The sequence below is a fragment of the Nymphaea colorata genome, chromosome 13 (genome assembly GCF_008831285.2).
Source record: "Nymphaea colorata isolate Beijing-Zhang1983 chromosome 13, ASM883128v2, whole genome shotgun sequence".
NCBI lineage: Eukaryota > Viridiplantae > Streptophyta > Magnoliopsida > Nymphaeales > Nymphaeaceae > Nymphaea > Nymphaea colorata.
In genome coordinates this window covers 2,143,300-2,156,954 of record NC_045150.1, presented here as the reverse complement: position 1 = coordinate 2,156,954, position 13,655 = coordinate 2,143,300, and the positions used below count along the sequence as shown (strand labels likewise).

At 37.3% G+C, this 13,655-nt stretch overlaps 1 protein-coding gene across 1 annotated transcript; it reads left to right on the top strand.

Moving 5' to 3' along the window:
* The first annotated feature begins 8,467 nt into the window (after positions 1-8,467).
* On the top strand, positions 8,468-12,813 carry LOC116266550 (bidirectional sugar transporter SWEET1-like). Its single transcript, XM_031647796.2, has 5 exons — positions 8,468-8,673; positions 8,777-8,813; positions 9,452-9,830; positions 10,650-10,769; positions 12,304-12,813. The coding sequence occupies exons 1-5, from the start codon at positions 8,640-8,642 to the stop codon at positions 12,568-12,570; spliced, it is 837 nt and encodes a 278-aa protein (XP_031503656.1). The 5' UTR covers positions 8,468-8,639; the 3' UTR covers positions 12,571-12,813.
* Positions 12,814-13,655: the final 842 nt, after the last annotated feature.

Here is a 13,655-nt window from a genome sequence, read left to right as displayed (position 1 = left end):
ACATGAATTTCTATGGCTTCATAAAAGGTAGAAGTCTCCACTCAACTCCTTTATGCCTTTATGCCTTTATGAGTGCTTACTTGTTAGGTTTCAAAAATTGAACGGTACTTTATTATTGGCCCATTCTTTTTGGAGTTACATTGTGTGTTATGCACTCACCTAATATAAGAAAGCATGGCAGGTATGAAAATCGGCCCTCCCTAATCTACATGCAACCAAAGTGGGCTTTTGGGGAGGGGTGAGTTTTCATGGCCTTCCCTACTAAGTTTTAACATATAACCTCTCCCAATACCGATCTTGTGGGCTAATAAAATCTCAATCAGTAATTTGATTGCGATAGGAAGTGTTCATCACTCTAAATGGTGGCATGTTTTGCTTGTAATTTGATTCCAGTGGGCAGTATTCAACACACAATGTACCTCCAAAAAGAATGTGCCAATAATAAAGTATTGGCTCAATTTTTGAAGCCTAACAAGTAAGCACTCATAGAGGGATAAGGGAGTTGTGTAGAGGCTCCGACCTTCTATGGAACCGTAGGAAACCCTGTTCGTCCAAAACAAGTAAGCACTCATCTTTTCTCTACAATTCTCAAATGGCTGTCTCCAAACAGAAAATAAGAGAGTGACTTGCAGAATTGGTTTTTTCAAATAAAATGATCTAAAAGGAAGCAACTCTTCACACAACAGTGAATGAAGGACAGACAGCTTGGACACTCATTGGCTCCCTCTCAAAATATTAAAAATCAAAAATTTGTATATGAATTTCAAAAAATTTACTTCAACTTATATAAAAAAAATTGAAATTTTTATTTCAGCCTCTGTTAAAATTTTCAAACAATATACCATGGAAATAAAGAAAAAAGTAAGTACAAAAGAGGAGGTCACACAGTTTTACATGGTTCAGTTCATTTAGAACTTATGTCACTGAGCACAAAGGCAAAAACTTGCAAGAAAAAGGAGGGGATACTTTGTAATGAACTGCTTGGTTAGCTAAGAATGTTGCATATCAGGAGCAAGTAGGAGTAAGCTTGAAAGAGTATGTATATCAGGAACAAAACAAGTAGGAGTATAGTCTTAACTTTACTTACAAGTGCACACTTCTGTGCTCACAACAAGTATGCACAAAAAGGGGGGTGGAGGGTATTTTTGATATTTTTTATAAAAATAATGGGTATTTTAGACTTTCTAACTCTTTTCACAATCACAGTTTACCCTTCTACAAAGTTTCTTTTTTTCTTTTAATTGGGTTATCTTGGTTCACAACCTTGTGCACAATTTTTTCGTGCGGAGTGTGCATATAACCAGCTTCGACCCAAAGGGTCCAGTAATAAATTTTGCCTGCCAAAATGGTTGGTGAAAAGCTAATTTGTTTTAGAGCATGTCTCAAAAGTTGTGGGCCAATACATAGTTTGAGCAGGTTATATATGTGTGGGAAAGATGGGTGAGTGTCTGCCACTGCCCCCTTTATGCTAACCACCCAAAAAAATGGAGTTGTTGGTTGTATTGTATGGCCTTCATTAGCACCCTAATAAAGATCCAAGCATGCATCTTTGTCCCTTATTAAGGGCAGCAATTGATGTGGTTGAATGCCCAAAAAAGAGCCTGCTTCAGCTACCTACATTTTCTTGGGGAAATTTTGATTCACAAACCTACCTTTTGAATTTTCAAAAAAATAACATCAAAATGTTGATGTTATGGGAGTCATTCGTTTTTACTTGTTATTAGAACACTATTAAAGTCCTAAAAGTGTTTAACTTAGTATATGTTTTGCATCACATATTCTTAAGATCATATCGGTAAGGTTAGATTTTTTTTAAAAAAAAAACTTAATTTAAATACTAAAATTAATGTGTGGTTTTCATCCTGACCTAATGGCATGGTTTCTACCAATTTCTCTCTCTTTTATATATATATATGAGAGAAATTGGTAGAAACCAGGCCATTAGGTCAGGATGAAAGCCACACATTAATTTTAGTATTCAAATTAAGGGGCTTTTTTTAAAAAAATTGTAACCTTACCGATATGTTCTTAAGAATATGGTGATGCAAAACATATATTAAGTGAACACTTTTAGGGCTTTAATAGTGTGTTCTTATAACAAGTAAAAATGAATGACTCCCACAACATCAACATTTTGATGTCACCCAACCATCTAACTAAAGCCGTTCATAATATGATGCAGATGAATTGTTGATAGAAAAACATAGAGAAAAAAGTAGAAACAAATATTAGATGATAAAAATACTCATTACATTTTTCTCATTGTTTTTTTCTTAATTGTCCATGATGATAGATTGGATGGTTCTAATTAGATGACTAAATGACTTTGATATATATATAATCTTTTTGATGGACAGTTTAATTTTAAAGATTTATGCACTCAAAAGAACAATTGATTAAGAAATAAAAGCAATACTTTTTACTGCAAAATATTCGACCCTCCGTGTAAACTGGATACTGTTTAAATATCTGTAGTGAATTAGACTATTTTTACACACTTATTTTTGCAACCAAAACGTGACTTTTGGCCTTCGTTTTCTTCATGAGTCTCATCTTCAGCTGTGTATTACCTTACTAATATTAACTACTGTTCAATCAAAATCACCATATAGCAAACATACACTGCTAACTACAAAGCATAATATTTCCGTATTACATGACCTGCTACGTAAACGTATAAAATCACTTTCACATTCATTATAAAAATCAATTGTCTCTTAACCATTTCTCAAACATATTTACAAAAACATATACCAAGACTACCTTAATTTGAAACTTCTATTAATCACACTTTCACCAAACTAACCAATAAAAAAAAAAAAAGACCATAGAGACGAGATCTGACTGACAAGCAAATATGTTACACATATTTAGTGGGTCGGCTATAGATTCAATGGTGGAGCCAGAAAATTTTTTTTGATTTGACACTAAATATATATTGAACAACCAAGTCCACCTACATCCATGAAGCAGTGAGCTAATATAATTGGACCTAGGTCCACTAAAAATCCAACTACAAATTTAAGATTTCAAAGTAGTTTCATGAGGTGTGTTTGTATGTTTCAAGCTCCAAAACATGTGAGTGGACAAGGAAAAGCACAATTAATTCCTTTTAAAATTAAAGATAACAAATAAAAATAAAAAAAACTTCAAAAGACAAAAATACTCTTGGTCATTCTGGAAACAAAGAACCTTCATGAAGATACTTCAAGAAAGGTGTGGATGAACATTGCCCTAATAAATGGGAGGTGGCGCCACTAGATCCGGTAAATTAGGGACGGAAAAAACCCTTTATTCTTTTTGCTTTTTTTCTGTCCCTTAAGTTGCCAACTCAGTCCAATTGACAACAACAGTCTTGATAACGATATCTTTGAAACAAAACAGGGAATGTTGCAGGCAAGCATAAGTTCTACGGGTGGAGGCAGAATTTTTTTTGGGAGCCACAAGCATATAGTCGACAAATTTTTAATTAGTCATAAGGGTAGCGACCTGGGTTTCATTGGGCAGTCTTATATAATTGGACTCAAATTCACCTAAATTCCGCCACTAAATTAAACTTTCAGAATAATCTACCTAAACACCTGGGTTTCATGTTTTATTATAACATTCAACAATCATATGATGCCATTACAATCATATATATATATATAATGTGTGTGTGTGTTTGTGTGTGTGTGTGTGTGTGTGTGTTTTCTCTTCATGGGCTAAACCGAGTTGACAAGAGCTAAGTCATCCTAGTCTGAACTGACTTGTTAAAGTTAATTGAGTTTGTTTTTTTTTTTTTCAACTTCAACTCCACTTATTCATTAAATGAGTCAAGCTCGAGTTGAGTTTAACTGAGTGACTTTTAGTCGAACTCGGGTTGACTTGGCTCATTGAACACCCGCCCTAGTAGTGTCGGACCAGAGATGCAAGCACTACCCAAAAACAAAATTAAAGGCTTTGAGAAAATGTTAGTAAAATTAATAAGTGAATGTATCAGTGAAAGCTTTACTGCCACAACTTCTGGCACCACATGAAATGCTAGTAAACGTCGTGGCATGTACTTGGTTCAAAAAATGTGTCACTAATGGACCAAGCAAACATCACATTAGGTAGACCAGTGACCACGTAGTCACATTTAGTGACACTCAGAATGCCCCTCCCCAAGGATCCTTAGGGGCCGCCTTGGTAATAGGACCAACTTGTTATTATTTTATGAAAAAGCTCCTTAGTGATGGTAGATAATTAAATATCTCATATGTGCATTTGCTTATTCTTGCGCAAGGAGTTGGTGCACATGGAAACTCAATTTAATTGTCAATTTCAAGTTCTCACTTCCCAACGAATTTTCTCCTTATTAATGCTCACAAGTTGTTGCCTGTAGTATTTGAAAATTTGGAAAACAAGCCAAGAAACTGCTCACATCATCAATGCTGTGCTGCTTTGACTATGAAGAAATGCAGACTACAAATTCAAAACTAATTTCGACATGAATCCGCCACGGTGGTGGAGCTGTGTGTGGGCTGGTGCGTGCAATTGCCTACACCAACATATAAAAATTGTCTCATTTCATATTAATACCTTCCTAATTTTTAGCATTTTGCATTGTAGCACCCCTTAAAATTTAAACGTTAAACCACTAGGTCCCCTCAACCAAAAATTTATGGCTCTGTCACTGATTGTTTCTATATGCATGATATTGACAGGCTGCCCATATGCGACACGTGGGCTGATACGGCCCTCTTAAAAATCTGCAATACTAAGCTCAATTGAACCACATCAAACGATATATATATATATATATATTAACAAAACTCAGAGTGGTAAATTTTGGAAAAATGAAACTTTGAATTAGACAACTACGAATACGGTACACAGCCAAGTGCTTCAAAGGAAATTGTGTCACTAATGGTTCAAAATCCTTTAAAAGTACTCCACATTCTCTATCTGTCGATGACACAAGTTAAGTGAAGCATAGATGACATATAATTACGCATCTCATAATCTCACTAACTAGATTTTATTTCAACTTTTATATCTGTCGACTCCTACAAGTTAAATGAAGCATAGAGAACATATAATTGCGCATCTCATAATCTCAGTAACAACAATTATTTCAAACTTTATGTCTGTCGACTCCTACAAGTCAAATGAAGCAAAAGGAGCAATGTGACGCCTTTCCCATCCTTAACGACGTTTTCTTGGTGTCACTGAAACCTTGTCTCCCCTTAACATGTAAATAAGTCCCACTCTGAGTTCCAGCTCAAGAGCGGAGCCAAGAAAATTTTCCACAAGGGGGTCAATTTGTTTTTCAAAAGGCTTTGAACTTAAAAATTTTTAGTAGGGCCAAATTAAAATTTTTGAAATACTAACCAATAAAATTTTATTTTTCACGATTTTAAGGGGTTCATAACCCCTTAGCACCACCACTGGTCCATCCAGCCGCGTTAATTTAAAAAAAAAAAAAAAAAAAAAAAAAAAAAAAAAAAAACACATACATTTCTCTGCTGACTTTTGAAGGTGGTTGCCGAGTGAGAAGACCTACGCCCGTGAAAATTGTCACCGGCATTGTCTAAGAGTATACCCCGTTCCTTTGCCTAAAAAGTCGGTGAAAATATTCTCTTTCAAAGGTTTTCAGTTTTTCCTAAAAACGTCAGTAATGTCTCTTATTCCTATTATTCCATCGCTTTTTTTTACTCAAACGTCATGAAGATCTCTTCCTTCTTACTTTTTCGGTGGTATTTTTTCTTGAAATGTAACTAAAGATCCCAATCTTTAGTGACGTTTATCTGAAAAAAGTCATGAAGCTTCTCTTATTCATGGTTTTTTAGTAACGCTCTTTCATGAAACTTCAGTCAAGCTCTCCTCTTTTGTTGGGTTTGAGTGCCGTTTTGAATGAAATTGTAACTAAAAGTCAATGTGTCTATTGTCAGAAACATCAGTAAATAGTAAAGGTTTTTGTGTTTCAGCTTGCATGTTAGTGGTCTGAAGGATTCAAAACAAGAAAAAGTGAATCCTCTTCCAAAAACTGAATCTTTAACCTTTGAGGACAACTTGTTTACCTTGGGTAAGAGATCACAAGTGAGACAGAGGATTCGAGTTAATTTGATTTCATCATATCAAGATCCCCCATATTGTGAGGCTTTAGTCACCTATCAAGGATTTTAGATCCTTTTCTTTCTTGGTGGTGAAATCTGATGTTTGTTGGCTATGTGAATCCCACATAAAAAAAGATTCCACGTCGGCTTCTGATCAACACACCTGTAGTTTGAGATCCGTGGTGATCTCAAATCACTGCGGATTTGAAATCTGTGGTTTTCATATGCGATCTACACCCCCCATCCACACTTTTTACACTAAAGTTTGGATTTGGATTTGAAATCCACGTCGATCCACCAATTTTTTGCTCCCAGACTAAGATATAAATATCCAGATCCATTTAATTAACTCGGGTCGAGTTCAGACTCGATCATGAGTACTCGACCCAATATTGGCTTTTATCTCCACACCGTAACGGCTACCGAAACTTCATTAGGTTTGATGCCAGATCTTGGATCTGCTTCTGCTAGGGAGATGGATCCACAGGAAGGCTTTTGTTTATCCAAAATAAATAAACTTTTTTTTTTCTTTCTTAATTCGTTGTCCACATCAGCTTCAAATCTGAAATTATCAAAACATGGTGATCTCGGATAACTGCAGATTTGAAATCTGTGGTTTTCATGTCCGACCTACTCCTTCCCCCACAATTTTATACACTAAAGTGTGGATTTGAAGTCCACGTTGGGTAGAAGCTGAAATCCACAGTTTGATACAACTGTGGATTTTAGCTATCACAAGTTTGAGAATCCCTCGGATCGAATGCGCCCTTAAGTTGTGTTTGTTAATTTAGTCTCAATTCCAGATCGTTTGAATTTCAGATCCAGAGATTTAAGGTCTCATATCCTCTGTCCCGTTTGCATTGAGAAGCTGAAATCTGTAGATGCTATGCATCGTGGATTTGGAATTAGAAAGACAAATGAAGCCCTACTGTCGTCAAATGTCCAAAAGGAAAAAAAAAAAAAATACTGATTTAATAATTCTCTTAAATTTTTAGAAATATATTGGAAGAGGTATTAATATTATATTTCAACTATCACAGATTAAAAATTTCGTAAAGTAAGTGAACATTTTTTCCGCAATCTCGGGAACAAGAATTTAGATTTTTTTAAATGAGCTATTGCAATTTTTACGTGGGATTAGTTGGGCCTCGGTTGAAGAGAAAATTACCGTATCACCCTTGCCTTTGGGGCCCCACGCTCTATTGTAGTTGCGGTCCACAGGTGGAAGCGAAAAGGGCGGCCGCCCCACGAGAAGGACCCAAGAGATGGGCATGATGTTGGTTTTCCTGGAGGACGTGGACAATTCCGTCACCTTTCATTCATCCACATATTTTTAGGGAAATTTAAAGAAATACACCTTTTAAAATTGGCGAAAATTAAAAAAATCGCTCAACATTAATAACGACCATTAACTGAAAAGAATCGTTGATTAGACATAGACTTAATATTGATCTGATATGATAAAAAAACTAAAATGTTTTTTATAAAGACAATGGTAAGTTCATGCGTGCATTAGCATCATGAACTATACCCCGTACTATCCAAATATATTGAACATTTAAAAGCATGTCCAGGGATTGTTTTTATTAATGATAGGATGTAATAAATAATAATATAGTTATAGTTTTCCATGCTATTTTTTAAAGTTTAGAACGTTAAAGTTTTGTGATACTAACATTTTTAATGTTTAAAAGCAATTTTTTTTTATGAAACTTTTTTATTAACTGCGTAAGAGTTAGATTTGTCTTTTAAGAGCATGAAAAGTTTATGTGTGTTTTTATTGTTGCGAATCCTTTAGATGGGTATTGAAAATTTTTCCTTAATTTCAGATTAGGAGGTTAAAGGAGTGATTTAAACAGAAAACTCTTTCCCTCTCTTGCTCTTATTGTTTATTGTTATTTCTTTCACAGTTTTGAAGTTCACGTTTGCGAGACCAAACGGATGATGCAACAGAAATCTCTCTCTCTCTCTCTCTCTCTCTCTCTCTCTCTCTCTCTCTACGCTTGTTTATTGTTCTTCCACTAAAAGGAGTCACAGGAAGCTATAGAGCCTGGAATTATTGCTTCATTAAGCTTTCTATTAACAAAGAAAATTACCAAATGAACAAATGAATCATAAACTGCAGACAAGTAGGAGAATAATACAAGACAGAGCGAGAGAGACAGATCTTTCCATGGCATTGCTTACGGCCAACAATGGCATGAACAAAGAGAAATCTCTCTCTCTCTCTCTCTCTCTCTCTCTCTCTCTCTCTCTCTCTCTCTCTCTAGGCTGACGCATTGGTGTTTTACCTTAAGCAGGCTGACAAAAAATAGGATAAGGACGCAATGAATGTGAAATCCCTCTCTCTCCTCTTTGAGTCTATATATACCCTCGAACACCAGTCACCTCTTCTACCTATTTCCTCTTTCTCTCTGTGAATCTGACTCCCAACACCATACACCTCTTCCACCTACCCACCACAACTCTCTCTCTCTCTCTACTGAATTTGCTTCCTTAGTGATCGTTGTGTGTATACTTCTGTAAGCACCGGGATACACGTGAAAGCTAAGAGAATCGATGGAGGTTTTACATTTCGTCTTTGGAATTTTTGGTGAGCATTTCTTGAAGTTGAGACCCGAATCCTTTCTCCTTCTGCCTTATAGACTTACGAGGGTTTGTTTTTGTTTCTTGATCTTGGTTGTGATTTGCAACAGGGAATGCTACTGCTCTCTTTCTTTTCTTGGCACCAGCGTGAGTACTGTTGCTGCTTTCTCCTTCTGTTTCTTGATCTCATTAAGTAGTTTTGATGCTTTTCTTTGTTTTTCTAATTAAATTCTATGTTTTGTTGGTTTATTGTGAATTGTTCCAAGAGTTTTTGAGTTGTTGACCGCAGTTTCTTTGTGTTTGGGACTGGTAAGGGGCATTTATGTTTTTTCAATTTGCTGTTTGGTTTTCTGAAAACAAGTCCAATTCAAGGCATAGTTTACCAAGAATGGATTTGGAGGATATTCCAAGATAATCTCTTCATCAAGAAATGATATTTTCTTTGTGTCTGTTTCTAATTTCTTCCTGTTTGAAGTTAGAATTTTTTTTAAACTCTTAAAGTAAAAATAAGCACAAAGACAAAACTTTTTTTCCAGCTTTTCCAAGTATGCGATAAAGAATGGTAAATCGGAATGCCACGTTCAAATTTTTTCTATAGAATTTCATTCTTGTATGTTCAATTCTTGAAGAAGATTCTCAAGCATGGGTTTAATCAAGTGAATACATTTTCGCTCAAGGGATTTTTTTTTCTTTTAATTCCATTTTTTAACAGAAAAATCTCAGGAAACTGTTAATTCTGGATGTGAATGAACTGAAAAAGAAAATGGTAAAAAAATATTGCGCAGGATAACGTTCAAGAGGATCATAAAGAGTCGGTCGACGGAGGACTTTTCCGGCGTTCCGTACGTGGCGACGCTGCTCAACTGCCTCCTGTCGGCGTGGTACGGGCTTCCGTTCGTGTCGCCGCACAACCTGCTGGTGAGCACCATCAACGGCGCCGGCGTGGCCATCGAGTCGGTCTACGTGTTGCTCTTCCTCATCTTTGCCGTCGACAGGAAGGCGAGGGCGAAGGTGGGTGGGCTGCTCTGCCTGGTGCTTCTTCTCTTCTCCGCCGTCGCCCTCGTCTCGATGCTTGCCCTCCACGGCCAGCACCGCAAGATCTTCTGCGGTTTCGCCGCCACCATCTTCTCCATCTGCATGTACGCCTCCCCACTCTCCATCATGGTAACCTCCTTTACACCCTCTCTCCGCCATGATCCTGATAAAACAGCTCCAGCTCGTTTTCTCTCGTTGGTTCGCATGATTCCGATACGTCGGTCCTCAGATGAAAGGCTCGTCCTCATTGTAGACATTAGAAAGTTACCTAGAAAGCAACGGCCATGGCCTCTGCTCCATTCTTTCTCTCCCTCTCTTTTTTCTTTTCTGCTGGAAAGCAAGTCACATGACTTCAAGCACCACCCTCTCTTCCTTCTCTTGAATGAAGAATGGCGTCCATCTTTTGGGTGTATCCCTATTAGGAAGAGGCAGTAAACCTGCTAGACTGAGAGCCTGTCTCTTTCAGGACATGGTTGCCACCATGCTTTCCACCACAGTGAAAACGCCTTCTAATCTGGTTGCCATTTTCATCTAATTAAAGACCACAGACCAAATTTCTGCCATTCTTCATTTGGTGAAGTTGGTACCAGAGACAGACAGCTGGTCCGCCATATGTGCCGACCTTGCCTTTATGATCTGAGCAGAAAATTTTCCCTTTTAATTCCATGAATGTGCTCTTCCTGTTCCTGCTGTTGCTTCTTTCTTGGGGTAATATAAAATGTCTGAAATGGCCTTTCCCCGTCTAATCTGTACTCTTAATGATGACGCTGATATCGAACTCCCCTGGGCGGTTGTAATAAATGAGAGAATGAAGCTCTCGCTTTTAATTAATTTGCAACTGTAATTCTTAATTTCTTCCTTCTTATCTTCATGTTTTCAGTTGGTGAAGGTTGAATGATGGTTGTTTTGAGGCTGATTTTCCGTGTATTATGTGGGTTTTGAGTGCAGAGGTTGGTGATCAAGACGAAGAGTGTGGAGTACATGCCATTTTTCCTCTCCCTATTTGTCTTCCTCTGCGGCACTTCCTGGTTTGTCTACGGCCTTCTTGGTCGCGACCCCTTTGTCGCAGTAAGATCTTTCTCTCTCAAAGAAGATTTCACTTGATTTAATTGTGATTGATAGTTTCAACACAGTCTTTTATTAAGATCTATGTTTTATATGATGTTAAGAAACAAAATTTTGATTTGAAGATGTTTTTTAGAAAAGAAAAATTACAATTGTTTGACCCATCAAACGTTGATGTATCTTGAGGCGTTGATTTTTATAGTACTCTTTCTTCTTTCTGTTTACATTATCTTGATCAATTATGGGTCCGACCAAATAGATTCTTGTACGTATCAGCATTGGCCAGTATAATGATCTACTCGATATTTTATCTTTCGAGATCTTGGTATATCCATATTTATGTCATAACATGACCGAAGGGTTAGTTAATTTCCACTTTTAAAAAATGGTATATCTAAGGCATGTTTATAAAGTTTGATGAAGAAAATTAACGAAAGTATTCATGAAAAAACAAAGTTCTGGACACCCGTTTTATTACATTAAGGAATGTTTTTGTCATTCCAAGTATCCGAACACTTCCGCATCTGTTCGGACGCATAACTAATCTGCTTCTAGAAGTTGGTAGTCATGGAATTTGAACTCTAATTGCTTTTCAAACAGCCAAAGTCCAACATGCTCGGGGAGGAGCCATATGATATTAAGGGAGCACATTTGCCTGTTGAAATTCGTAAAAGTACTAATAGGCACCTGTTGAAATTTTTTCTGGTTCACGCCCGAATTTTCTTGAAAATTCAAAATCATAACATAAAAAAACCAAACAGACAAACTAAAAGTGAAGTTGAAGTCAAAGTCAAATATCAGGCGACGGTTATAATGGATAAGATACCCAGTAAGCAGACATGGGGATGCGGGAAAGTGCCCCAATTTCTTTGCCAGTACATGTTAAGTCGGTTTACATATAAAGCATGCATGCACGTCAAAGTTTTTAGAATATATATATATATATATGATAAAAATGAAAAAAAGAAATTGATGGTATTTTAATTCTGAAGCTGTGATCTCATTGAATCGTTAATCTGAATGTTCAAGACATTCACGATCTGATTGAAGTCTATATTGAATCTTTCTACCTGCCCTCGATCTAGCTTCAGTAGCTTAAGGGATTTAGATCTTATAATGAAGTTTCTCCATTTAAATCAATCTCTTTTAGAAAAAAAAAAGCGCAGATATAAGCTTGTACTACTAAGATAAACAAAAAAAGAAACTGCTAAATAATCTGGTAAATATTCCGTCATCATCTTATTATGTCTAAGATTTTTTGGCCAAAATCTCTGGCCTCCACGACTGTAGATAAGGTTGGTTTTGAGAAATCTGGTTCTCTCGACACTTGGCCCGAAATGGGTAGTCAGCATCTAGACACAATTTTAGAGATCAAATCTTTGGAAACAAAGGGGTTGGTGCAGGCATCTATGGTGAAGACACCTGTTTGTTTGAAACTTCTGGGAATATGCACTTTGAATCGTGTGCCTCTCAATTAGTTAGAAGGTCGGCTTCTCCTTTTGACCCCCTTGTGTGTCCTTTCTTTGTTTTTATTCAGGTCCCCAATGGGTTTGGGTGTGGGCTTGGAGCCCTGCAGTTGATCCTCTATGCCATCTACAGGGACTGGAGTGGTGATGACAGGAAGAAGAAGGTGATGAACAGCAACACCAACAATGCAGGAGGAGAAGGCCTTAAGGCCAATGCCACAGAGAGTGCTGCCGCTGCTGTTGATGCTGATGCTGATGCTGATGCGGAAGCCATGGAAATGGGCTATGTCAAGCAAGAAAGTAAGCCTACCAACATGGTCCCTTCCCCCCGCAAGTGACCTCGACACTTGTCGCCGTGCCGGCCAGGGGGCGGCGACGTGGCTTATGGCCCACTCTTATGTTGTAGAAATCTAAATACCTATGTCTTTCTTGGCTTTATGGCTGTTGCCCAGCTTGTTTACAAGAGAGTGCTTTCAGGCTGGGAGGAGCTTTAAACAATGTCCATTAGCAAAGAAATCTGTCTCTCAAGGAGGATTCGCTTGTTTCCTTTTGTTTTGGAAATCTAAGTTCCTTCTTGTTTCCCTATTCTTTTCTTTTTGTTCGAAAGGTTAGGATCAAGAACCATGAGATTATTGCCACAGGATTGTGATCTTTATAGAACATTCATGCTCTAGTCTTAACAACTTTAAGTCATGACTTTAAGGTCTAGTAAGAGAATGTATGTCCTCTATTCTCTTCTCATCCACCTTTTTCCAAAAGCTATGTTGGAAGTACATGAGAAAGTATGTCCCTGGGAGTTAAATTTTATACCATTCCAAATGCATAATGAAATATAATTAAAGGGCACTAAGCAAATGAATGAAAGGCACCAACATATGAATCAGCAATTAGTCGGTGATGCCCTAATACGTAGCTGGTCTGGTCGGACTGGTGAATTGGTCAAAATATGAATTTTAGTGGACACCACTCTCTTGGACTGCAAGTAGTGGATATATAACATTTTAATTGACAGATGTATCTAGGGATGAACAACGAGTCGAGCTACTTGAGCTCGACTTGTTAAACCTCGGCTCGTGAACAAGTTCGAGCAGAATCATTTGCTTGATGAGTTGAGCTCGAGTTCATGAGTCGACTCGTTCAAATAGTCGAGTTAAGTTCAAGCTCAACACGTAACTACCGAGTTGAGCTCGAGCTTTAATCAAGTTTGTCGAGCATTAATCAAGTCGATGTATTCAAACGAGTTTACGAGTTTGTCGAGCTTTAATCGAGTCGATCTCGAGCTCAACACGTAACGATAAATATCAATTCTATTCAAACGAGTTTGTCGAGCCTAATCGGATTGAGCTCAAGCTAAACACTTAACGACAAATATCAATTCTATGCAAACGAGTTTGTCGAGCCTAATCGAGTGGAGCTCAAGCTC

Coding starts and splice junctions, on each gene's coding strand:
- LOC116266550 (XM_031647796.2), top strand. CDS start 8,640: ATGGAGGTTTTACATTTCGTCTTTGGAATTTTTG. Junction 8,674..8,776: donor TTTCGTCTTTGGAATTTTTG/GTGAGCATTTCT, acceptor GATTTGCAACAG/GGAATGCTACTGCTCTCTTT. Junction 9,831..10,649: donor CCTCCCCACTCTCCATCATG/GTAACCTCCTTT, acceptor TTTTGAGTGCAG/AGGTTGGTGATCAAGACGAA.